This window comes from Cricetulus griseus, chromosome 2 (genome assembly GCF_003668045.3).
Source record: "Cricetulus griseus strain 17A/GY chromosome 2, alternate assembly CriGri-PICRH-1.0, whole genome shotgun sequence".
Classification (NCBI taxonomy): domain Eukaryota; kingdom Metazoa; phylum Chordata; class Mammalia; order Rodentia; family Cricetidae; genus Cricetulus; species Cricetulus griseus.
In genome coordinates, this window is record NC_048595.1 from 14308935 (window position 1) to 14332935 (window position 24001).

At 50.3% G+C, this 24001-nt stretch overlaps 2 protein-coding genes across 15 annotated transcripts in view; both read right to left on the reverse strand.

The window, feature by feature from the left end:
- Window positions 1-18332, reverse strand: part of Tmco4 (transmembrane and coiled-coil domains 4) — a 79424-nt gene extending 61092 nt beyond the window's left edge. Inside the window, exons 1-5 of one of the 14 annotated variants that reach the window (XM_035439462.1) lie at window positions 18297-18332; window positions 13704-13840; window positions 12841-12975; window positions 8668-8763; window positions 4163-4337 (exon numbers count right to left, since the gene is read on the reverse strand). In XM_035439462.1, coding sequence (XP_035295353.1) covers window positions 4163-4329 — 167 coding nt within the window. In that variant the 5' untranslated portion in view covers window positions 4330-4337; window positions 8668-8763; window positions 12841-12975; window positions 13704-13840; window positions 18297-18332. Of the gene's footprint in view, window positions 1-4162; window positions 4338-8667; window positions 8764-12840; window positions 12976-13703; window positions 13841-17136; window positions 17800-18296 lie in introns of those variants that run through there. The other 13 variants (XM_035439467.1, XM_035439461.1, XM_027399822.2 and 10 more) reach the window with 13 other exon arrangements.
- A 4195-nt stretch (window positions 18333-22527) lies between these two features.
- Window positions 22528-23223, reverse strand: Rnf186 (ring finger protein 186). Its single transcript, XM_035439471.1, has one exon. The coding sequence runs from the start codon at window positions 23221-23223 to the stop codon at window positions 22543-22545; it is 681 nt and encodes a 226-aa protein (XP_035295362.1). The 3' UTR covers window positions 22528-22542.
- Window positions 23224-24001: the final 778 nt, after the last annotated feature.

A 24001-nucleotide genomic window follows, 5' to 3' on the forward strand; every position in this document is an offset into this window, starting at 1 on the left:
CCTCACAACAGGTAGGGCACCCTGGCTTTTGGGTCCAAGGTCTCTAGGGTCCCAAAAGGGAACACAGGCAGGGCTTCCTTGGAATCCTGGCTTCCTCATTTTTCCTCCAAAGTTCCTCTCCTCATGGACCACAAACAATAGCCTTCAGGAATCTAGTCCCTGGCCTGCTTTTATGAATAAAGTTTTATTGGCACATAGACATGGTCTTGTTATAGTCACTTTGGGGCTACAACCGTGAGGCAGAATAACTAACACAGACCACAGCCTGAGAACAAAAAATACCCAAGCCTAGGCAGAAGGAGCTTGTGCTGAACTTTGTCTACCCAACCAGTTTTGACTTTTTCCTCTTTTTTTTTTTGAGACATTGCCTCAGCATAAAGCCCAGATTGGCCTTGAACTTGTGATTCTCCTGCCTCAGACCACACAGCAGGAGAGAGGTCTGAGCCTGGAGCTGCTGCACCTGGCTCTCTACTGTTTCTTTGGTTCTAGTTTTGTCTTTTTTCTTTCATTTCTCTTTGTTTATGAGGTGTGGGGACTGGGCCTCACATGTGCTAGGCAGGCACTCCCCCGCTGCACTTTATTCCCGCCCTGGCTGGCTCTATGTTTTGAATAAATTGAGTCAATGGTAAGGAGCAGCAGCTGGAACACTCACAGGACAGATAAGAAATAAATATTCCAGACGTTTGCTTTGATGTCCCAGGAGGACAAAAAAATGGCCACTGAATGTTTTCTAAAGATAACAGAACCCCGACAGCCTATCTGGGCTTTAAAAAGACAGACAGTTAAAAAAAAATGTGTTCTGCCTTAAAATTCAGATGGGCAGCGACTTGGAACACAGCATAGAAACAGTGAGGAACTGAGGAGCCCAGGGAGAATTGTGGGGAATGCATGAGCAGACCTCACATCCCTAATGTCCTTTTAGTAGTGTCTAGGACAGGCCTGCAGTCACGGCCATCAGGATGTACCTATGGAGGATCCGTGGTGGTGGAGGTGGTGGTGGTGATGGTGATGATGCTGATGATGGTGATGATGGTGGTGGTGATGGTGATGGTGATGGTGGTGATGGTGATGATGATGATGGTGATGGTGGTGATGGTGATGATGGTGATGGTGGTGATGGTGATGGTGATGGTGATGATGATGATGGTGATGTGGTGATGGTGATGATGGTGATGGTGATGATGGTGATGATGATGATGATGGTGATGGTGATGGTGATGGTGATGATGATGGTGATGGTGGTGATGGTGGTGATGGTGATGATGGTGGTGATGGTGATGATGGTGATGGTGATGGTGGTGGTGGTGATGGTGGTGGAGGTGGTGGAGGTGATGGAGGTGATGGTGGTTGAGGTGTGTGTCGTGTGGGGTGCCATCTGGCTTATCTGAAGTGGAGGTGCATACAGAAAGGACGGGTCCCCATCACTTATCTGCTTAGGGAAGCTTTTGAGATGCTGGCTTCCCAGGCTTGGTACAAGTAAGGGACAGAGCAGGTGTTGAGCTGAACTCTTGCAGGAGACGGGCATGAACTTGTCTGGTGTGGTGGTTTGCACGAGATGTCCCTGATAAGTCTTGGACACCTGAATGCTTGGTCCCCAGTTGGTGGTTGTTGGGGAAGGATTAGGAGGTGTGGCCTTGTTCAGGGAGGTGTGTCATTGGGAATGAGCTCTGAGGTCTCAAAAGCCTCCTGCCATCCCCATTATGCCCTCTGCCTCCTGCATGTGGCTTTGAGACTTGAGCTCTCCGCTGTTCCTGCCGCCATGCCTGTGCCTCACAGTCATGGACTCACACCCTCTGAAGCCGAGAGAGCAATTAAACTCTGCCTTTCATAGGTTGCCTTGGTCCTGATGCTTTGTCACAGCAACAGAGATTAACTGAGATGCCTGGGAACACAGTACCCAGGATGTTTCTCACCGCCAGATGGAGGCTATGGCAACGATAACGACATTGCCATCATCATTTGAAACAGGGGCTAACTTAGCCCAGGCTGGCTTCAAATTTACTATGTGGGTGGGGATTACTTTGAACTCCTGATTTTCCTGCCTTCAGATCACAAGTGCTGGGATTGCAATCCCATGCCACCATGCCCAGAGGGATGCAGGGCTGTGGCTCTGAGCCAGGTTCTGCAGAGGCCATCTACACACATCCCCTGCCATGCTGCTCCTGGGACATCAATGCAGTGCCAGTTGTGTCTCATGATGGCAAAAACTGTTAAATACTTATAACCCTACCACTACCCCAAGGCTGAGGCTTGACCATGGATTTAACCAGTGGCACAAAAGGAAGCCTTGGGGCAGGGGTGGAGGTGAGGGGCAGATTAAAAAAGACAGACAGAAGTCCTGTTATTATTTTGTGATCAGGAATCTTATAAATAAGCACGTGCCTATGGAGGCAGATCATCAACTGGGAATTACCCACCTTTGTTTTTGTTTCTTTTTAGCACATAAGGAAAACAAATCTATCACTTCTTTCCTCTGAGTTCTGTGTTGTAGGACTTGTACCCCAAAGTACCCTGTTTGCAGAAACAGGTTGTACTGTTATCATCATAGTCTGAGGAAACTAGTGTTGTAGGATAGTTGTACATAGTGTGACTGGAGTAATAAAGAGCTGAATGGCTAATAGCTGGTCAGGCAGAGGTTAGGCTGGACTTCTGAGGACAGAGAAGGCTCCGGAACGAAGAGAGGTAGAGTCACCAGACAGAGGGGGAGATGAAAGAAAGGTAAAAAGCTATGAGGTAAAATGTAGATTAATAGAAATGGGTTAATTTAAGTTATAAGAGTTAACAGGCCAAGCCTAAGCTAAGGCTGGGCTTCCATAATTAATAAGAAGTCTACGAGTTGTTATTTGGGAGCTGGCTGATGGGACAGAAGACGGCTTGCTACAAACTAGGGCAAAGGGAGTAAGGCGTAGACTTGGTAAACACTTATAGCTATGTATTGAGCACCTACTGTTTGCTGAGCCTTGTGATATTTATCCTACAGATGCAAAGTCAAACTGCTGCTGCCTTTCTGCTCAAGTCACCCTCCCAAAGTCACAGGCTGTGATGAGAGCCGAGCATGAATCCCTGGAAGTTTCCCTTGCTTCTGAAGCCAGCAATTGCTGTCATTTTTTTTTCAGGGAGGGCCAGGGCTCCATTGAACTGTGGGAAGGTTTTGGGATTCAAAGGTGACCAAGGTGACTTCTGCCTTCCAAGGATCTCAGGGTGCAGGGGTGGTGGGTCTGGGAAGCAATCCACAGCGGATTGGGGAAGTGGGCCCTGATTGCCCTGATGGGGTGAAGGCAGGTTGGGGAAGGTCACTCAGAGGCCACCCCAGGCTAGCAGGAGGTACATTCAGGAGGCCACTTAGTGTTTGGGGAACATCAGACTGTGTGGTTCCCTCCACAGGGACCTTTCTTGTCTCGAGGCCTCTCTCTTTCCTCAGGTTAGCAGGTTAGCTCCTGCTTCTCCCTAACATCAAGCTAGCATCAAGCAGGTTCTCACATCAGCTCTGCCATACGGCTAACAAGACCCTGCTGCGCCCTCTCTTCATGCTGCTTTCAGTCTCCAAACTGCCCCAACCCCCGTCCTTGCAGACTGAATCGTGGCCTCCTAACCATCCCACTAAACTGCTGCCAAATGCATGATTTAAGCCCACACCGGGTGGGCAGCAGCAGTGACAGACTTCAAATACATACATGCACTCCTTCTCATCTCTGCTTGCCACTGTCACATCTATTGGGGGTGGTGTCCCCCAGGACTATGGGCTCAGGAGCCAGGTCTCATGCTTTCCAGTTTCATCTACAAGCCTGGCACTATGTCCAGCACATGGTAAGTGCTCAATAAACACACATTTTTATGGATGAGTACATCTCTTGTCTTCTATCGACAGTGACCTATTTGAGGGGAGGAATGGATTTGTCTCATTTATCAAATACACAATGCCTTCCCTGAACTGAAAATTGTGCCTGGCATCCAGTAGGAACTCAAAGGACGCTTGGAGACAGCATCCATGAAAGATAACTAAACAAGAGGTGTCTTATCCCCCTCTTAGACTATGGTTTCTGGAGAAAAGGATGTGCCCCGAGGCTTGTGGTTGCCTGTGGGGCTTGGCAGCTAACTGGCTAATTGGGTGCCACCTCCCTGAAGAAGCCTGGCCTTTCCTCTGAGAGACAGAAAAGCTCACCTTTGTTCAGGTTCTGGAAACAGCTGTGACAAAGAGATGCCACAGAGGGCGGCATAAGCAAAGCGGTTGGCCTCGGTCAGCTCTTGGCCCAGGGGCTGAGACACTGCTTCTGCAGCTGGCTCTGCGGTCAGAGGCTGCCTCGAGTGTGGCCTGTTCGATGTGGCCATTCCCAGCCCTGTAAGAGAGCATCCCTGTGAGAAGCTTCCAGGGTACGGTAGATGGCTACTCAAAGGGACACGAAAATCATTCATCGTAAACTGTGATGGTGCTTGCCCGTCATCCCAGTATGAGAGAGGCCAAGGCAGAAGGACCAAGAGTTCCCAGTCAGCCTCGGCTACACAGTGAGACCACAGAACAACAACCATAGAAGAAGAGACAAACACATTAGTGTCACCTGGATGATGACTGGATGGTGTACCTTCATTTGTTTTGTTTTGAGCTGGGTCTCCTGCAGCCCAGGCTGGCCTCAAACTTGCTATGTAGCTGAAGATGACCTTGAACTCACACTCTTTCCACCTCTGCATCCCACGCTGGGATGACAGGCTAGGCCACTATGATCAGCTCTATTCATGTACAGGCCAGGGAGGGGTGGGGAGGGGTGCACACCCTTAATTTCAGCATTTGGGAGACCAAGGCAGGCTGATCTTTGTGAGTTTGAGGCCAGCCTCTGCAGAGGAGGACAGGCACAGAGATAGGCAGGTGACTGGAGTTCACTGGCCAACCATGCTCACTCTGAGCTGCTGAGGTTCAGGCTTAGTGAGAGAGAGATTGTCTCAAAAGAATAAGGTGGAGAGGGATTGAGGAAAACACCTAAGCTTGACCTCTGACCTCCACATGTAAGCATTTGTATGTGCACACACAGGAATGTACACACTTGCTCACACACAGAATAACTGATAGTTGGTTCTGTACTGAGACATATACATATATCCTTGTCATTGTCATTATCCCCCAACAATGCAGAGTAACAACTATATACATATGCTATTTAAAGATGACTCAAAGTCCGCTTCTTCGTGAATACTATGCCACTTTAGACAAGGGGACTAGCACATTGCCACATTCGGGGTGTCTGCGAATGGTTCTACAACCAATCCCCACATGGACACCAAGGGGTGACCATAGTCCCAAACTGGAAACAGCCCAAATGACCACTCATGATAGAGGGTGTAGATCGAGTCACATGACCATGGAAATGCTACAGAGCAATGAAAAAGAATGACTCCTGGGAACCATCATAACAGAAACACCCCAGACAAGACAGTCAGCAGAAAGCCACACATGTAGGTAAGAAACAGTAAGCAGTGACAGAAGACAGAAACGGTGCCTCCAAGGGACACCCGGAGGCTTCTGGGTGATGGAAAGGTTCCCTATCTTGGCCTGGGTGGTGGTTACGTGTGTGTACATACGATGGACAACCGTGAGGTGTGTACTTTAGATCCATGTGCTTGGTGTGCACCTCATGGGGATGGGTGAAGAGAGAGTGGGAGACAGGGAAGTTCTCCCTCACTCCCCAGGGAGAAGGCAGGAGAAGGGGGCTAAGCCAGCTCCAGCCAGGCATCCAAGCAAGGAGCAGGAGGAAAGATCCAAGGAACGATGTACCCCAGACAGCCAAGCTTCAGCCCCTCAGGGACCTCCAACCCCCTCCACCTGATAGAGAGGAGACCCTGGCAGTTTAGCCTCACCATCCTCAGAAGTTCTTCACCGACAAATGACTATGTGGCTGCCTGGGGAAGCCACTCCTCAGTCACCAACAACAGAGCCTATGTGTGACCAGGGCTCACACTACATAGTACTTGTTAAAGAAATGAATACCACTGGGTGTGGTGGCCTGATGAGACCCAACTCAGACTTTTGATTCCAAGCCTCTACTTCTCTCCTCTACCCCAGCACGCAAATCTTCCTTGTCTCAGATGGAGAAACTGAGGCCCAGAGAGGTTAGACCTTTACCAAAGTTGCTCTAGGAATCCAGGCTGGATTAAGTGGCTCAGGCCAGTCCTGAGGACCAGCTGCCAACATGGTGGTGGGGAAGGGGTTTTCAAGTAGTATGACTGAGGGTCACATTGCCAGCAGCTCCAGCAATCTCTGCTCTGTGCCATTTGCAGGCAGTGGCAATTGCACCTGTTCCCCAGGGGAGCCCAAGATGGTTCTGTGCTGCACTGGTATCTGGGGAGCCCCAGTTAGTTCTCTGTTGAAGAAAAAGCAGCCTGTGACCAGACAAGCATGTGCCAGCTGGCTCCTAACCACGGGGGAGGAGGGACGTGCCAGGCACAGTGAAAGCTCCGTTCAGGCCAAACTCACCAGCTCATTCTCCACAGTGCTCTGCTGACCCCCTCCAAAGCATTCTCTACATGGTGGCCTAGTGGCCTTTGTATCATATACACTGATCCTGTCACTCTCCTGTTTAGAGGCTTCCCCATGACGGTCTACATCAGTGGTTCTCAACCTTCCTAATGCTGCGACCCTTTAATACAGCTCCTCATGGTAAGGCCACCCCTCCCCCAACCACTAAATTATTTTGTTGCTACTTCATAGCTGCAGTTTTACTATTGTCATGAATTGTAATGTAACTCTGATATGTCATCCCAAACAGGGTGAGAACCATTGGCTTGCATGCTCCATCCTGCTGCCATCTGCTGTAGAACGCTATCTTGTGGCCTGGTGACTGGTGACTGTCTTGTCCCTCACTCCCTAACCACACCGGCTGGCTTTCTGCTCTCATACCTGCCAGCTTTTCTCCTCCTCTCCTCTGCACCTGCCCCACCCCCTACCTGAACATCCACCCCCTCTCCCCGGCCATCACATGTTACCTCCTCTGGGAAGCTGTCACTGACCACCTAAAGTCTCTTTGTCCATCTCTTCCAGAAGCCTGCTCTATCTTTTTTTTTTTTTTAAGATTTATTTATTTATTATGTATACAGTGTTCTGTCTGCATGTCTGCCTGCAGGCCAGAAGAGGACACCAGATCTCATTACAGATGATTGTGAGCCACCATGTGGGAATTGAACTCAGGACCTCTGGAAGAGCAGCCAGTGCTCTTAACCTCTGGGCCATCTCTCCAGCCCCCCACTCTGCTCTATCTTAATAATGGTTATTAATAACTAAAAGAGTGCATTTTCCCAGATCGGGTTGCCCGTGCATACAAACAGAACGTAAACCTCGGGACAGATGGCATCCTTGCTATTCCCTCTAGCTTTCTCTGGGTTAGAATACTGTCAGCATCAAACATACTTGCTGAAGAACGAAGAGTCTTCCCTGCTGCTGGGAGACAGATCAGAACATACTGAAACACAGTGACACAATAGTCAAGCAACTTGGTCAAAGTCACAGAAGTGAGAAGGGGAGCGAGGCCAGAGGGATGGCCCAGTAGTTAGGACCCCTTGCTGTTCTTGCTGAGGACCTGGATTCAGTTCCCATTGTGAACATGGCAGCTCACACCCACCTGTAACTCTTCAGGGTATCTTGTGCCTTCTGGCCTCTGTGGGCACCTGCACACACATGGTACATATACATACATTCAGGTACACACACATACACATAAAATAAAATTTCTTAAATCTTAAAAAAGAAAAGAAAGGGAGGAACCAAGCTTCACACTCAGGTCGGGTACATCAAAGAAGCCAGGAAAGAGCTGGGTGTGGTGACACACGTCTTTAATCCCAGCACTCAGACAGGAGGATCTCTGTGAGTTTGAAGCCAGCCTGGTCTACAGAGTGAGTTCCAGGACAGCCAGGGCTACTTAGTGAGACCCTGTCTCCAAAAGGGGGTGGGCCTTTTTGATAAGCACTGCACTGGTAAGATAAGAGATGGAGAGTGGCCCGAGTTAGAAAAGACAGGGACGAGGAGGAGACCCGAAGAACAAACAAGAGCCAATCGGATAGGGTGGGTGGGCCAGAAGGGCAGGCCCTGTGCAGAGGGACAGCATGCCTCAGACCTCCAGGCAGAAGAGAGACAGGATTTTGAAGAATCAAAGAGATTGTCCAGGGAAGCCATGGCTCTGCCAATGGTTGGACATGGAGGGTGGTCCAACTGATGAGACACTGGGGCTGGGGGTTGTCATGGTGACCATGCAGGGCCCAATGGTCCAGGGAAGGCTTTTCTCATGTTCAAATCCAGTGGCCTCACAGAGAGAGGGTGAGGGAATACAGGACCTTCCAGGATTAGTTCTGTAACTTCCTTTACATGCCACATCATTTTGAAACAGAAGTCAAAAGAATTCCACTAGGAGCACATAGAGAAACATAAAGGTCTTTGCTTAGGGTCCAAGTCAGTTAGTTATAAGTATTCATCCCCAATACAAACTACCAGCTATTGATTTAAGAAGCATGTACTGGCACTTACCAGTTATCAGCCACCAGGGTATCTGGTGGGGAAATAGGGGTGACTATGCCAAGGCAGACAGACAATGGCCCCCCCTCATAGGGACTCTAGGCTAGAGAGAGAGAGACAGACACTTTAAGGCAATGCTGAGGATCTGCAACAAAGGTGACCTCCAGGGTCCTTACCCAATTCTGGAGAACCAACGTGTGAGTCCCTTTCTCTAAGTCCCAGGACAGGCTGTTAGGCTTCAGAGGGTTCTTCAAGGAAATACGCAAATTGCTCTAGAGACCAAACCAGAAAAACCAGCCATGGGTCCAGAGGGTGTGGAACCCGGAGTGGATGGGAGAAGGAGCAGTTAGACTGGGCTGTGCCCCTTGACTCACTCAGGTGCCTGTCCCAGCAGAGCAGCAGGCAGTCCTCACTAAGTGGTCACCCAGAGGGCCAGGCACAGCTCAGACTATCTCACTGATGTTCTTGACCTCCAGCTGTGGCTATACCTGGTTCTCTGGCTAGCCTGGCCACCACAGGCAGAAGCAGCTCAGTGGGTCCATGAAGTGTCCAGTAGATTTTTTCGAGAACTAGTTAATGAGCTGAGTTTAGATGGGAAACTGCCGACACCCCAGCTGGACATCAGATGGAAAAGGGAGATGGGGCTATGTATGAGACCACTCAGGGCATCCCCAAACATCAAACAATTTGAATTCCAGTCTCTGTCCATTTGTTTGCAGTATTGCCTCACATGTGTTCTGGGCAAGAGCTCTACCCCTGTGCTAAAACCCTCCCTTCCCCTTTACACACACACACACACACACACACACACACACACACACACACACACTTGCACACACACACACTTGCACACACACACACACACACACACACACACACACACACACACACACACACATTATGAGACAGAATCCACTAAATTGCTTACGCTGTCCTCAAACTTGAGATCTTTTCATAAGATAGACACTCACTATGTAGCCCTGACTGGCCTGGAACTCACTATGTAGATCAGGCTAGACCCAAATTCACAGAGATCCACCTGCCTCTGTCTCCTGACTGCTAAGATTACAGCCATGAGGTACTATGCCTGGCCATTGACCTTTACACCTTCGTTGGGCATCATTGTCCATATGTCTGCTTTGTCTGGTGATCTGTTTGTCTATCTTTTGTGCCTTCATGTAGCTTTAGAAGCCTTGACAGCAGGGAGTGTTCTTCTTGAGCTCTGTTCTTTTTCTTTTATTTTTTTCTTCTACTTAAAAATTACTATGTACCATGATACTGGCATCTCCAAAGCTCTGGGACCTTCTCCTGCAAATAGGCTGGACTTCCACCAATAGTCCCTCTTGGGTTCTCTTCATGGTGTCAAAACTTCAACTTCTCTCCATGACCCCTTCAATCTTGGGCCTTCAGTTGCTACTCTGGCTTTACCTGCACCAATGGCCACTCCTGCCACCTCCCAGTGCCAACCCCCTTCAAGACCAGCACCATGACTGCCTCCTGCCTTCAAGACCAGCACCACCTGGGAGACTTTTAGACATGACCATTTTCAGCTGCCAGCACAACCTTGGCCGCCACTGAACCACAGCTTCTGTGTGCTGACTCTCAGGAAACACTTCCCAGAAGACTTCACCTGGGTGATGCTGGTCTCTTCTTAGTCACCAACAATCTCTCAGCTCCAGCTGACTGGCATCAATTGTCCCAGTAAAGCAAAGGTTTCTCTTCGGTGGTTCTGGTCTCTTGTTAATCACAGTCGATTATTCAGCCCCAGCGGACCAACCACAGATTCTTATTTCAAAATATGCAATGGATCCAATCAAGTCTTTAAGGGACCCTCAAACTTCCCTCTGGAGCTTCAGAAGCCAGGCCTTCATTGCCTACAGTTCTCCCAATACTGTTATTTTCCAAGGTCTCATAGGACAGCTCACCAAGGTTAGAGCATTTGATGGCTTCGCTAGTCCAGGGTTTCAAAGTCCTTCCACAATCCTCCCCAAAACATGGTCAGGTCTGTCACCGCAATGTCCTACTCCTGGTACCAATTTCTGTCTTAGTGCTTCTATTGCTGTGATGAAACAGCGTGACCAAAAGCAACTTGGGGAGGAAAGGGTTTATTTCACTCTCAATTCCATGTCACAGTTCATCATGGAATGCAGGTAGGGCGGAAACTCAAGCAGGGCAGGAACCTGGAGGCAGGAGTTGATGCAAGGGGCCATGTAGGAGTGCTGCCTACTGGCCTGCTCACATGGCTTGCTCAGCCTGCTTTCTTACAGCTCCCAGGACCACCAGCCCAGGAGTGAATGTGCTCACACTGGGCTGGGCCCTTCCTCATCAATCACTGCAGGCTTGCCCATAGCCTGACCTTATGGAGGTGTTTTCTAACAAATGCTCTCTCCTCTCAGACAACTTCAGCTTGAGTCCAGTTGACATAAAACTATACAGCACACACGCCCAGCAAGGAATATTACTTTTGCCTCATTAAAAGCTAACTGAGTCTTAAATACTTCATCAGTGCACAAGAATCCCTAAGACTGAGGAAATTTAAATCGAATCTAATCATGTGAAAAAAAATACAGAGGAAAAAACATGACAAGGACATTTTCCAAAATCACTTCTGAAAGGTGAACTGTCAGGGATGTGAGTGTGTTTCCACTGTTTTTTTTTTTTTTTTTTTTTTTTTTTTTTTTTTTTTTTTTTTTTTTACCATAGACCCCTTTGAACTCTCTAGAAGGTGCCGTGTGTGTGTGTGTGTGTGTGTGTGTGTGTGTGTGTGTGTGTGTGTGTCCAGCTCTGGGTTGACTGGTTGGGCTGCCCCATCCCCTCCACCCAAGGAGTGTGGTGGCATCTGTGGGCTAGGGAGGGGGAACCACTGAGCTGTGTGCACTGGACCAGTGAGCCTACATCCCTTGCTGTGGGTCAAGATCAGTTCCCAGCCCAAACTGAGATCCTCAGGTGTGTGTGAGTACATGCTGATGCTAGCAAGCACTGGACTTCTGTGGCAAGAAAAGTGTGCGGCTGGTCCCAGAAACTCTGTGCCCTGGGTTTCCCAACAGGGGTAGGGGGTCATGATGGAGGGAGTGGCCACCATCTCCTAGAGTCTCCGGGGGATCACATCCAGGTACTGTAAAGACACCCAGGGACTCCAAGTGAGGTCCATGTTTGATCTAGAGGAACACTGTCTGCCAGGGGAACAGCTTTTACAGCCCGAGGGCCACCACCCCTACAGTGAGGCTGTGTACCCAGACTGGTGACAGACAGCAATGGTTCTGGAAAGACCTCATTCCGATCCTCGACGATAGTGACTTTTAGTCAACCAGGCACATTATCTACTACTAAGGAAAATGCTGGTCAGGTGACTTTTGTCACTGGTGGGACTGAGAGCCAGTCATTCCACAGACAGCAGCAGTCCTGTGTCCTGAGAGCTCTGGTGCTGAGCACCCAGGGGACATTTGCTGACTATCCCCCGCCCCCCCTCAAAGCAATGTGATTTCTCCTAGAGGAAAAAAAATCCCAAAGCCAGCATGGAAAAGGCCATCAAGCATGGTCATAGCATACTTTAAACCATCTTAACACTGCATGGCCCAGGCCTTTGTACAACCCCATACAAGAATGAACGTCTGTTTTTTCAGCTGTGGCTCTTTCTGTGAGCAGTCCGTGAAAAGTCAAGGTTAGGTATGATAGGAATGTGTGTGCACGTGTGTGTGTGTGTGTGTGTGTGTGTGTGTGTGTGTGTGTGTGTGTTTATGTGTGTATATGTATGTGTGTGCAAAGTGTGTGTGCACATGTATGTGTGTGTTTGTATGTGTGTGTTTGTATGTGTGTGTTTGTATGTGTGTGAGTGTGTGTTTGTATGTGTGTGAGTGTGTGTTTGTATGTGTGTGTATGTGTGTGTGTTTGATTGTGTGTATATGTGCATGTGTATGTGTGTATGTGTGCACGTGTATGTGTGTGTGTGTGCTCGTGTGTACAGGAGGAGGTGTCCCTTTCCTTGTCCTGGTCATGAGTGAAGTTTTAGATGACTCTATAGTACAACCAGATAATTTATAGAGAGATGGCTAGTGTCTAGAGAGGGCTGGAGATTAAAAACTGTGAGCAAAGAGCCAAGAAAAACGTTTATCTCAAAAATCCATTCCAACACAGATCCACAGTGTCCTCCTTAAGCCTTTAAAGAGTATAATTGAAAGCTGTCTGTCTGTCTGTCTGTCTGTCTGTCTGTCTGTCTCTACACACACACACACACACACACACACACACACACACACACACACACACACACAATCATAAGATGCTTCTAGAAGCAAGGACTCTAGCTCCCCCTGCTCGCCCCCCACCCCAACAGAATAATCACTCTGTACCTCTACTTCAAAGTCCAGCTGGAAGCTAGAGATAAATGAAGTCTGTCAGTGGATCTCCATAGCAACACTTCTGACAGAAGAGCCCAGAGGGTCTAGGACAACCACCTTACATTCCAGAAGGAGGAGATGTCGGGCCTGGAAGAAGAGGTACCATCCATCACCCTCCCTTCAGCAGGCAGGAGTGGGGCAGGAAAAGAGGGTGTGTGCAAGTCTGTGTCTGTGCGTGCTGGTCTGTGCCACATTAGCCATCGCTCCCTGCCTCCCTGCTGGGGTCCTGGCACCCGCCACCAATATTTCTCATGGGGGTCGCAGGGGAGCCTCCTCACTAGTCTCCATCTGCCTTTACTTATGCCATTCATTACATCAGAAGACAGCACCATCCCAAAGGAGTCACACTGTGCTCCTCTGCTCCCAACCCTTGGAAGAGCCCTTTCTCACCCAGTCAAGGCCTTCACAAAGGTGACAGGGCCATAGGCAGTTTGGTCCCATGGCCCTACTCTCCTCCCTACCCCTTCCCTCCTCCCTCTTTGCTGTTGCCTCACTGTCCTGCTGGTCCCAAGTCTCCCAGACACTGTGGGACCATGGCCTTTGCTCTGTTTGTCCCTTAGCTGAAATGCTCTTCCCCTGAGATGGCCATGGGGGCAACTAACGCGGTCACTGAAGCCACTTGGCTTCCAATCTCAACTTACTTGGTTCCCTTGGTCTGGGTCCCCAAGTCCAGGTGGGGCCTTTTATACATGGTAATCATGCTAACAAAATCTGCTAAGATTCCCCCGGGGAACTGTCATGACCTCTTCTGCTTCACAGCATCCTTATGAGGAAGCCACCCTGTTCCCACCTGACATGACGAAGCCAATGCTCACCAAAGTGGAGGTCACATCACTGGCATGTGGCAGTCCCACCATGCACCCTAGGTGGATGTAACTTCAGATTCCAAGTTGTGGCTGGGATGTAGCTCAGTGACAGAGTGTTTGTCCAGCACACACTAAGGCTCCCAGCACTGAAAAATACAATAAGAATAAACAAACAACAAAGACAGAGTATGTTTTCCTCTGTCATTTTACTATGGACTCAGCTGCCATGAGCCTTTCTGGATTTGCAGAGCTAACACGGGCCACTGCCTCTGAAGCCACAGACTGAGTCCTACCTCTTCAGTGCCTGCCTTCAGTCAGGGAGACAGCAGCTTAAGTCCAGGGCATTAGTGTGTCCCTGTCACTCCCCTCCCTTCCCCTATGTCCCCACGAGAACTCTAGGTTCCCTCCAGCTCCATCACCCTGGCCCTGGGTAACTCTTCTGTCTTGATTTGTTTGCTGAAGATCAGTGGTTCTCAATCTGTGGCTCGAGCCCCATTGGGGGTTGCATATCAGATATTTACACTATAATTTGTAACAGTAGCAAAATTCTAGTTATGAAATAATTTTATGGTGGGGGCCGGGGGTCACCACAACACGAAGAACTGTATTCGAGGGCCACAGTACTAGGAAGGTTGAGATGTGCTGTGAATCAAGATGATGTCCCTCCAACTAGAAAGTGGCACTTGGGCTATGTTCCTTGAGGTACCCTTTGATAGCATCTGGCAGAGACAGTGCTGAATAAATGAATGAATGAATGAATGCCTCTCTCCACAGCTGAGAGATGACTCCAGTATATCATTGCAAAGGGTAATGAAGCTTTATATCCTACAAGGTCCCCAGTTCTCTCAAAAGGTTCTTTCTGTCAGTGGCTTTCATTAATGCCTAGCAAGCAGCCCCAGACCAAATCTTAGAAGTCACACATGAACTCAGAGTTCATGCCCACATGGACTTAACCTCCGACACACATATCCCATGACTTGTGTGGCTGGGCATTTGGAATACAGAGCTGGGCTGGGCTAAAATCTGATGAGCAGGATGTTTATCAGGAAAAGAGGCAGAGAGGAGGTGAGACAGGAGACTACTGATAGTCACTCGGAGGTGCCCTGGAAGCTAGGGCGGGCACAGGTGAAGAAACTTGGAGTTCATGACACAGGAATTTTGCTCTTTACCCTAAGAAAACAGGAAGCCGGGCAGGTTTTAGGCAGAAGTACCATGGCATAGCTCCAGCTGCCAGTGAGGAGGTCAAATGGAAAAAGACTGAATTTTGCCTGCTGTACAAGGTTCAAGGAAGCCAGGCCCCCACTCCCCTGCTCCCCCAATCTTTGTTGTATAGCTGTATCTCAGAGACCAGGGCTCTCAGTTGAGAGGGTGTTTGCCTAGACTGCCTGAAGCTCTGTGTTCTATTTTTAGCATCACAAAGCCAGGTGTGATGACACACATGCTTTATCCCAGCACCCAAAAGATGGAAGCAGGGGGATCAGAAGAGCTAGGTGGTCATCTTTGGCCACCTAGTGAGTTCAAGGCCAGCCTGGGCTACATGAGACACTGCCTCCAAGAAAACAAAAACTACTGAGGGCATATAAGGTGACTATTACATGACTATCTTCAGGTCCCACATCTGCCAGCCCAGGCTCTGGTCTAGCCTTCCAGTCCCATAGTATCCAGCCAGGTACAGGCTGAGCCATAGCAACCTAAACCACCCAGTTGTGCTCTCCCAGCCACAAGGTGAAGCCTGGGCCTCATCTTCAGATGTTACCCTGCTCTGCTCCTTCAGTCCTCTGCCAAGCTTTCGGACAGATTATTTTGTAAATGAAGCCACCGTGTTCCCATGCTAGGGACCACTCAGGAAGCTGAGGAGCACAACCCGACTCTCTGACCTTGTGTGAGTCTGTCTGAGTGCACAAACTGGAAATGTAGAGTGTGAGGTGTGAGTTGTGTTTCCAGTCCTGGAGGGAGCCTCAGCCTCCTCACCTGGGACTCAGCCACCCCCAGCTCTGCTTCTAAGGTTTCTCCACGGAGAGCAAGAGCAGGTTATCAAGTCTCTAGACCTCTTCGCTTGTTTGAGGTGTTTGTTCACAGCATCCAAAGCAAATAATTTTACCACCCCCCTTTTTTTTTTTAAAGACAGGGTCTCTACATAGCCCTGGCTGTTCTGGAACTCACTCTGTAGTCCAGGCCAGTCTCAAACTCACAGAGACCCACCTGCCTCTGACTCCCAGTACTGAGATTAAAGGTGTGTGCTGCCGCCACACTTGGCTTTAATTTACTTTTGATTTGGTAAAGCCCCCGTGTCCTGAGCTTTTGCACTCATGAAAGGTTCTGACAATATCTTTGCCACCAGGAGGAGTTATAATCCCTTTGTGTTATAAGGAAATGGAGGGGCCAGGGTGATACGGAGAGGAAGTGGCAGTACCACGCTTCACCAGGCTCCTGGGTTCATTGAGGGCATGTTAGGTCCAGGGTACTCTCAACTCACTAACCTATTCCCCAGATCTCTGGGAAGTGAGAAACTGAGGCTGGAAGCGTTATCTTCGACGAGGCATAGACGTTCAAAGTTATTCTAACTTTGACGACGACAACCGGGCCCCCGGTCCCTGCCTTCTCCACATACTGGGTAGTTGGGAAGAGTGGTCTTGTCTGCCCAGTCTCCCACTGATTCACTCTCTGGAATGTACTCTTGAGCAATGGCTGCTCACTGCTGTGTCTTCAGAGCGTATGCAGTGTACACACCAATAGATACACAGTGAGCGAATACACATGGGGTCTGGGAAGCCTCATGGGTTTGGTGTTACCTCCTACTTCAAGGCAGCCGTGGCCTCTGGATCAAACCTGCAGATTTAGCCAAGCTCTGCTTCTACTCTGGGTCACCCCTGGGAAAGACAAGGACATCAAGGAGGCCAACTTTGGATCTAACACTGGGTTAAACTCTGGAGTCGGCTCGCCCTCGCTATCCTCTTTGTTCTGATTGCCAGGTCCTAGCCAAAATCACCTCGCTGTCCCCAGCCTCAGTTTTCTCGGCTGTAAACTCTGCTCCCAAGTCAGTAGCAGGAAATGTCCCCTGCTCTGTAAATACCCGCCGGGCACGAAGCCACGCCCCGGTCGCAGTAGGAAGCGGCCGAACCTTTCCCGGACTCGGGGGCTTCCCAGGCCTCTGGGAATTGAGTCTGAAGACAGGGAGGGCAGGAGCGGGTTCCTGGGGCCCTTAGTATGCAAGGGGCGTCCAGTGACCCCGAGTGACCTTGGGCAAGACCCTTTCTAACCTGCCGGCCCTGTCGCGCATCTTTCAGGGGAGCGGTTTGGTGCCCCCTCCCCCGGGTGCTGCCGGCGTGCTCCGCAGGCGTCAGTTTCCCTCCTGCCGCCCAGCTAGGGTCCCGGAGCACTTCCGGGCCCGAAGGCGCCGCGGCTGCGGTCTGGGGGCGCTCGAGGCTCCCGGCGGGCTTACCTGGAGGTGGCAGCGACCGCTGGGACGATGTCCTGGATCCTGGCCGCCCGGCTGCTCAAGCCCCGGCTCTTCCCGCCCAGACCCAGCCGCCCCACACCGGCCTAGGCCGGTCCCGCCTGCGCAGCCCCAGAGCCCCGACCTTCCGGGCTGGGCCGGGCGCACCGCCACCTAAGGCACCCAAGCCGCCACCCGGGTGCTGGCTTCGGGGTGGGGGAGGGCGGGGGACCCGCAGATCAGCGCCCCAGGAAGCGAGAACGCAACGCGGGGTGCAGAAGGACTCTGTAGAAAGTGCTCGCCAGGGGCTCGGCTGGTAGGAGAGGGTTATGTGCAGACACTTGGAGGGGAAGTTTCCAAATTGTGCCTCCACACACTGAAAGACTGTCCCAGAAGCAGCCTCCCTCCAGCATACTGCTCCGCGAAGTTTGCAACATTCACGCTTCCTGGTTCTTTCACTTTCTCTAAGGCCGTCAGTCTTTGCACCCCAGGCTCTTACACCCCACAGGCCTCCGCTTTGGGATTCCGTTTCTGTGAGACTTCCCTAACCTCCCACTCAGCTTTAGCCATTTAACAAATATTTGCTGAGCACCTACTATGGGCCAGTTTCTGTTCCAAGGCCACTGATTGGTACACCAGAAATTGGAGCCCTTAATGTTTTTATTTTTTATTTTTTGGCTTTTCGAGACAGCGTTTCTCTGTATTGTTTTGGAGCCTGTCCTGGAACTCGCTCTGTAGACCAGGCTGGCCTCCAACTCACAGAGATCCGCCTGCCTCTGCTTCCTGGGTGCTGGGATTAAAGGCGTGCCCCACCAACGTAATATTTTAATCGTGGTATTTACTACTGTGAAGTTGATAGCTTTCCTGTTTGCCAGTTTACAATCTGTTTATCCCAACCTAGAACCGAAAAGGCCCAGAAATTGAGGTCTCGCTGCTCTGTGCCCAGCCTCAGACAGTAGGTGTCACAGCACTTGAGAGATGGCTCTTGTTACCCCGGCAACCTGTGGATTTTCATCACACCTAGTCTACAGGCCAGGAAGTAGGCGGCCATCCTGATCAGGGCCGAATATGAGTCACCATGGCCTAAGCAATGACCTCTAAGGCCGTTGCTCTTTCTCCTGGAGAAGGTAGGTTGGAGCTGGAAATGGGAAAAATAGACGACAGACCTGCAGCATTCCAGCCGGAGCCGGTGACTCGGGACTCTATTGGAATGCTATGGCCTCCATCACCTGATCTCCCTATCGGCCAATCAGGACCAAGAACAGCTAGAGGGCTATTCTAAGTCAAAGGGATCAGTTATGGAGGGTTGAAGGATTCTAGCTGAGATTCTGGACATCACTAAGGGCAGGCAATAGACACACTGAGGTCTCCCCCTCCCCCGCCCCCGTGGGCCGTAAAAAACGGGAATTTAGAAAGACTCTATTGTTGGCTATGAGGAATGCAGGACAGGAGTGGGCAGAAGGTTCTGTGATGAAGTACCCAGCTTCAGCTTACACAACTAAGGGGTTCTCAGCCCTTCAGGCATGAGAAATACAGGAATTGCTGTTCCTATTTTAGCATTTAGCATAAGCTGATTTAGCAAAAGTCTTGATATAAATAAGTAATAAATGTAATTCTAAAAGTAAAAAACAAGCAAACCAGGATCATTTGTTAATGCAAAAAGGAGTACGAATAGATAAATGAAATCAATATGGAAAATAAGTTTAGAAAATAAGTTAAAATCAATATAAAGTGGTTCCCTAGTGGGTTTGGGGACAGTAAAGACTTTAGTGAGGAAAGTGATCTATGGAGCCTCTGCTTTAGTCAATTGTCCCATACCGATATTGATTTTTCAAAATCTTGATAAATGTGTCAGTGTTAAGATTGGAAATCAGGGCAAAGGGCACATGGGATTTTGCTAAGAACTCTGCGCTGCCTCTGCAACTTTCCTATCAATCAAAAACTCTTCCATGACACATTTGCTAAATCACACAGATTAAGTCCTCAGTGTGCGTAGCAGCTGCTCTGAGCTGACCGCTCCCTGCTTTACCTTTGTTTAAGTAGATCATAAGGGCCCGGGGGTGAAGGGCTGAGAGCACAGTCACTTGCTGTGGGGTCTTGCTGAGGCTGAGGCAGGGGGATCACAGGCCCAAGAGCTTTCTGGGATTTCTGAGTAAAGGGTCTCCAAAACAAAGAAGTGAGACAGGGGGTTGGGGCTACTGCTCAGTGGCAGAGCACTGACTGGGTAGGTCCTGTTGCCCAGAATCCAGAAAAAAGGATGGTTGACTCCTGCTGGGTGACTTTTCAGGGTCTGAGGGCATCAAACCACCTTCTGAAGAGAGAGAACTGAAGGAGACGGTGTTCTCCATGTGTGATTTGAGGCCGTTTAACGTGTGTCCATGTGCCCGTTAAAAATGTGTTGTGTATCACCAGGATATGACTTGCCGGCAAGTGTCAGACTGGGGGAAAATGCCAAGGACTCTCTTTATTGGAGGCTGGACCCAGGGTCTCAAGAGAGTGTATATACTGAGGTATAGTATATACACTCGTTTTAGGTCAAAGGAGGGCCTGTCATTCTTCACCCTTGTTTTGTAAGTCCTCAGTGAACCTAGAGCCACCCTCCCATTTCCAAGGGGGCAAACCAAGACTCAGACACATTTCGTAACTTCCTCCACGGTGGGCCAGAGCCCAGGGTCTCTCGGATGGTTCCTGCTACTCACATCCCCCTGTCACACTGCCTCTTTCCTCTGCCCCCTCCAGGACAGCACTGGCCATGGCTGCACTCTTGTCCCCAAGCTTTGAAGTTCCAGAAGATAGTTGGGGCCAGGTCAGCTTCAAAGAGTCAGAGGAAGGTAGTGCTAGACCACCTTTGCCCAGAGACCCCAAAGATGCCCTGGTTGGGGGCCGGAAATGACAACAAGGGGCATGTGAGTCTAGGTTACAAGCCAAGACTCAGGACAGTAGCCATTTGATCACCAGGCTGCACCTCCAGCTGGGGACTCCAGGGCTCCCACCAGCAGGGTTCCTGCAGGGAAGGCTGGAGGGGGAGGCAGCAGGGCAATCCCCTTCTTATCATTCTTCCTTCTGAAGCCTGCTGATCTCTGAGTTCTGGAATTTCTGGTTCCTGTAGTTTGTCTCATATTTTCGATGGTATTTCGTCCAAGCCCATAGGTGGGGGATCAGTTTCCAGGTCATTCTGTGTACAAAGGAGGCCTCTCGTTGAGACAAAACTCTGGGCTAATTCCCAAGAGATCTCTGGCATAGGCTGGCTGTGCAAGAAATTCACCTTTCTGATCTCAGTGTCTTCCTGTGTAAGAGGGAACACAACCGTTTCAACTTCACAAGGCTGTTAGGGACCCATAACTTGGCTGTTAGGGGAACGCCTGGCTCTCTTGTGAGTACTGGGTAAACACGCTCCCACCAAATGGAAACAAATGATATTTCCTTGACCAACTGAAGATTTGGGGGTGGATTTTGTCTCCAGGAAGTAAAATGGGCTTGGAGGAGTAGGTGGGGAGACTGGTAGCCATCCCACACTGTGCACACCCAAGGCCAATGGGTGAGATGCTTGAAGGCCCCTCCATCTACCTGCTCACCCTCTTGGAAAGGGTATTCTTCCAGCCCACACTGACTGCCTGTGAGAGTCCCAGTCCATGCACACCCCCAGCACTCTCTACACTGGGAACTGCCTGACCTTCTAAGCAAGTAAGGAGACATTGTGATTTTTAGGGCAGCATATTGCATATGGACATTTGTTTGCTTGGGCATTTATTAACTTTGCGTTGCTGGGGATGGATGGAACCCAGGGCTTCACACATTCCAGACAAGCCCTTTACCACTGAGTCCTACCCTCAGCCTGCCACACAATGAGACAGACGGAGTCCTTGCTGGGATCTCTAGGCAGGCATTCATAAGAGTACGAGCCCTCCATCTGCCTGTGGCTTGAGCCATGCCGTGAGCAGTTGGGACATCCTGTTTTTTGTTTGTTTGTTTGCTTGCTTGCTTGCTTGTTTTTTAAGACTAGTTGAGTCAGACTTACTCAGTCTGGGGAAGGGAAGGAAGCTGAGAGCCAAAGACTTTGCTCAACAGCATGTGACTACTGACTAGGGACGAGCACCCGGGACCCAGTGGCAGAGTCCTCTCATCACTCCTGACAAAGGTCCTGTCACCATGAACTGTGCCCTCTCGGCCTGTTATTCTCCTATTTCAGGAAATGGGGTGAATGGAAAAGGACCATGCAAGGGGCCCGGCGAATCCCTTCAGGGTTTCACAGGGACTTTCTGAGACATGCTTCCAGTCCCCACCCGACTCTTTGCCCTCCCGCCTCCACCCTGGCTGGCCCTTAACCTGGAACCCACCAGAGCTGACTACTGAGGGCAGATGCCTCCCTGTGTGAAGAAGACCAACCAGTCTTGAAGAGATGACCCAGGAACCTCTCTAGTGACTATAACACTGAGACTGAAGGGGGGGTGTCATTGCTGAGTACCGTTGCATTTACGAGATGGCTTATCTTTATGACAAAGGAGCAAATAACTGTGATAAGATGGGTGGCACCATCTGGAATGCTTTCGTTATGTCATGTGGGTCTGGAGAGCTGGGTCTCTCTCTCTCTCTCTCTCTCTCTCTCTCTCTCTCTCTCTCTCTCTCTCTGTGTGTGTGTGTGTCCCCTTATAGCCTTGAGACTCGCTGAGTTAGGGCCTGATGGTGGACAACTGGTGATCTCAGTGGGGAGTCTGGGGACAATTCCTGGACCCAACCTCTCCACACCTCCCCATCTTTGTCTGCTGAACCTGGATATCCCCCTGACCAGCTTTACAAGTACACTGCCATGTGATTTCTTTCTTTCCCACCCTGGGGTGGACCCAGTAGGAAACCCTGATGAGACCTTTGCCATGCAGGGTTTAGGATGGGTGCAGCAATGACTCTGGAGAAAGCCAGCAGTGCTTCCATGGGCTCTGGCATCCCAGGAGGGAAAATGTACAACAGCTTGAAATGGCCACAAACTTCCTGGCACACAAAACTTAATAACCCAGACAAGAAAACGAAGCCAGCTACAAGGATTACAAAAGAGCGCTGCTTCTATTTGCTTTGTAGTAAGCTCAGTGTCCCAATATGTCCACAGAGTGGCAGATCCAAAACCCAGGAGCCGAGGAAGAGGGGTAGGGACCCCACTGCCCTTGAAGTCACTCATTTGGGGAATTGTCTCCTCTCCTTCCCCCTAAAAGTTTTAGCTATGCTACATAAGGGCAGGCATATGCAAGCCTATTGTCCCAGCACTGAGTCCTTGATCCAACACAGCCAGTCTGGCTTTGGCATGCAAGTCCAGTTCCCATGTGATTTCAAGGGGAGGCTCCTAGCCCATTTCCCATGTGGTTGTGAGATCTGGGGAACGGGGAGCCATGGTAGCATGAGGCCTTTAGGGATCCAGATCTCTCAGGCAATAGAAGTGATCTGGGCTTGCTTTTGCTCTCGGCAGAACAGAGTCCTGGGGCAAGGCCAGTTGCTGCTCTGGCTGTGGGGGTAACAGCAGAATAGGGTGGACATCAGCAGTGCCACAGCGATGATAAAGGCCAGCACCCACCGGATGACGCCCGGGTAGATGAAAGGCAGAATAAGGACAATGAGAAGAGCCAACAAGAGCAGGTGTACAGCCAAGCGCCGGGCAGCTACGCGGTTGACACTTACTACGTCCTGATCATCTTCTCCTGTCCAGTTGGCTGGCCGTGCTGCTGAAGTGGCAGAACCCACTAGCCCTTGGGGACACAAGCGCACCTCTGGGCATGGCAGGGCCAGCTGCCCTACCATCGCCTCCTGGTCTCGCAGGCTGCAGATAAGGCCTCCAGGGACAGCAGTGACCTTTCGGCACAGTGGACAGGGGATGGACCAGGTGTCTCCCTGAACGTATAGCAGAAGCTTCAGGCACACGGCACAAAAGGCATGCTGACAACTCAGCAGCTTGGGGGACCGGGCACAGTTGTAGGGCTCTCGGCACACCAAGCATTCCAGGTCACCCTCCGCAGAGATATTGAGATGGCCAGTGGGACCCAAGGCAATGATGGTGGTTGTGGTGGTGGCACCCACTGGGATGGGCTGAGGAGCCTCCGTGCAGGACATTCTGGGTACCGAGTTGCTGAGATGAAGCTGTTCCACGCAGGGACATCCACAAGGAGTGTCCACCGGTGCTGCTGGGACTTGCATGGATTCTGGCCTTGTGGGGACGCTTCCAGTCTCCTCTCTGCTCTGTCCGGGTACCTGCTGACAGCAGACGTCTGGCATCTTTCTCTCCTGGTTACCCAGTTTGTTTCTCAGCTTACGTTGTTGCTTCAGTTATTATTTCTTTACTCGAAACCCAGGGTTAATCAGTAACTTGGAGACCTGGAGACTTTGAATTGCCTGATAGGAGGGCCAAAGGGGGTGGAGTCTCATGAATCAGGACTTTCCTGTTGGGGCCCTGCCTGGTGAGTGTCTGTCTACATGACAACCAAGACGCTGTGATGACAAGGGTCCTTCCTAAGCTCTGGGGTGCACCAGCGACCCCCCCCATCAAGTTTCCTGATCTGTATAAATGGAGGGGACTCCCCACAACCTTTAAAAAAATTACATTAATTCTCTATGTATGTCATGGTACAGGGTTGATGGCAAGTGCCTTAACTTGCTGAGCCACCTCACCAGCCTTTAAAAATGCCAAGCGTCTAGGCTTCAGGGCTCACAAACATCCGTGTGGTCCTGATGAGGGTGACTGGGGAGCATCACTTTAAGAAAGGCCTCCAGAGATGGGTTTCTGACCAGACTTTCTGGGTTTCAGAAACAACAAGGAAAAGTGTGTTCGTGCTTTGAGCACATGGGACAATGGGTGACCTGATGAAAAGAGAGATGTGGTAGGGAAAGTGTT

Excerpts from the sequence above, each read along its gene's own strand:
- Rnf186 (XM_035439471.1), bottom strand. The coding sequence starts at position 23,223 with ATGTCCTGCACGGAGGCTCCTCAGCCCATCCCAGTGGGTGCCACCACC.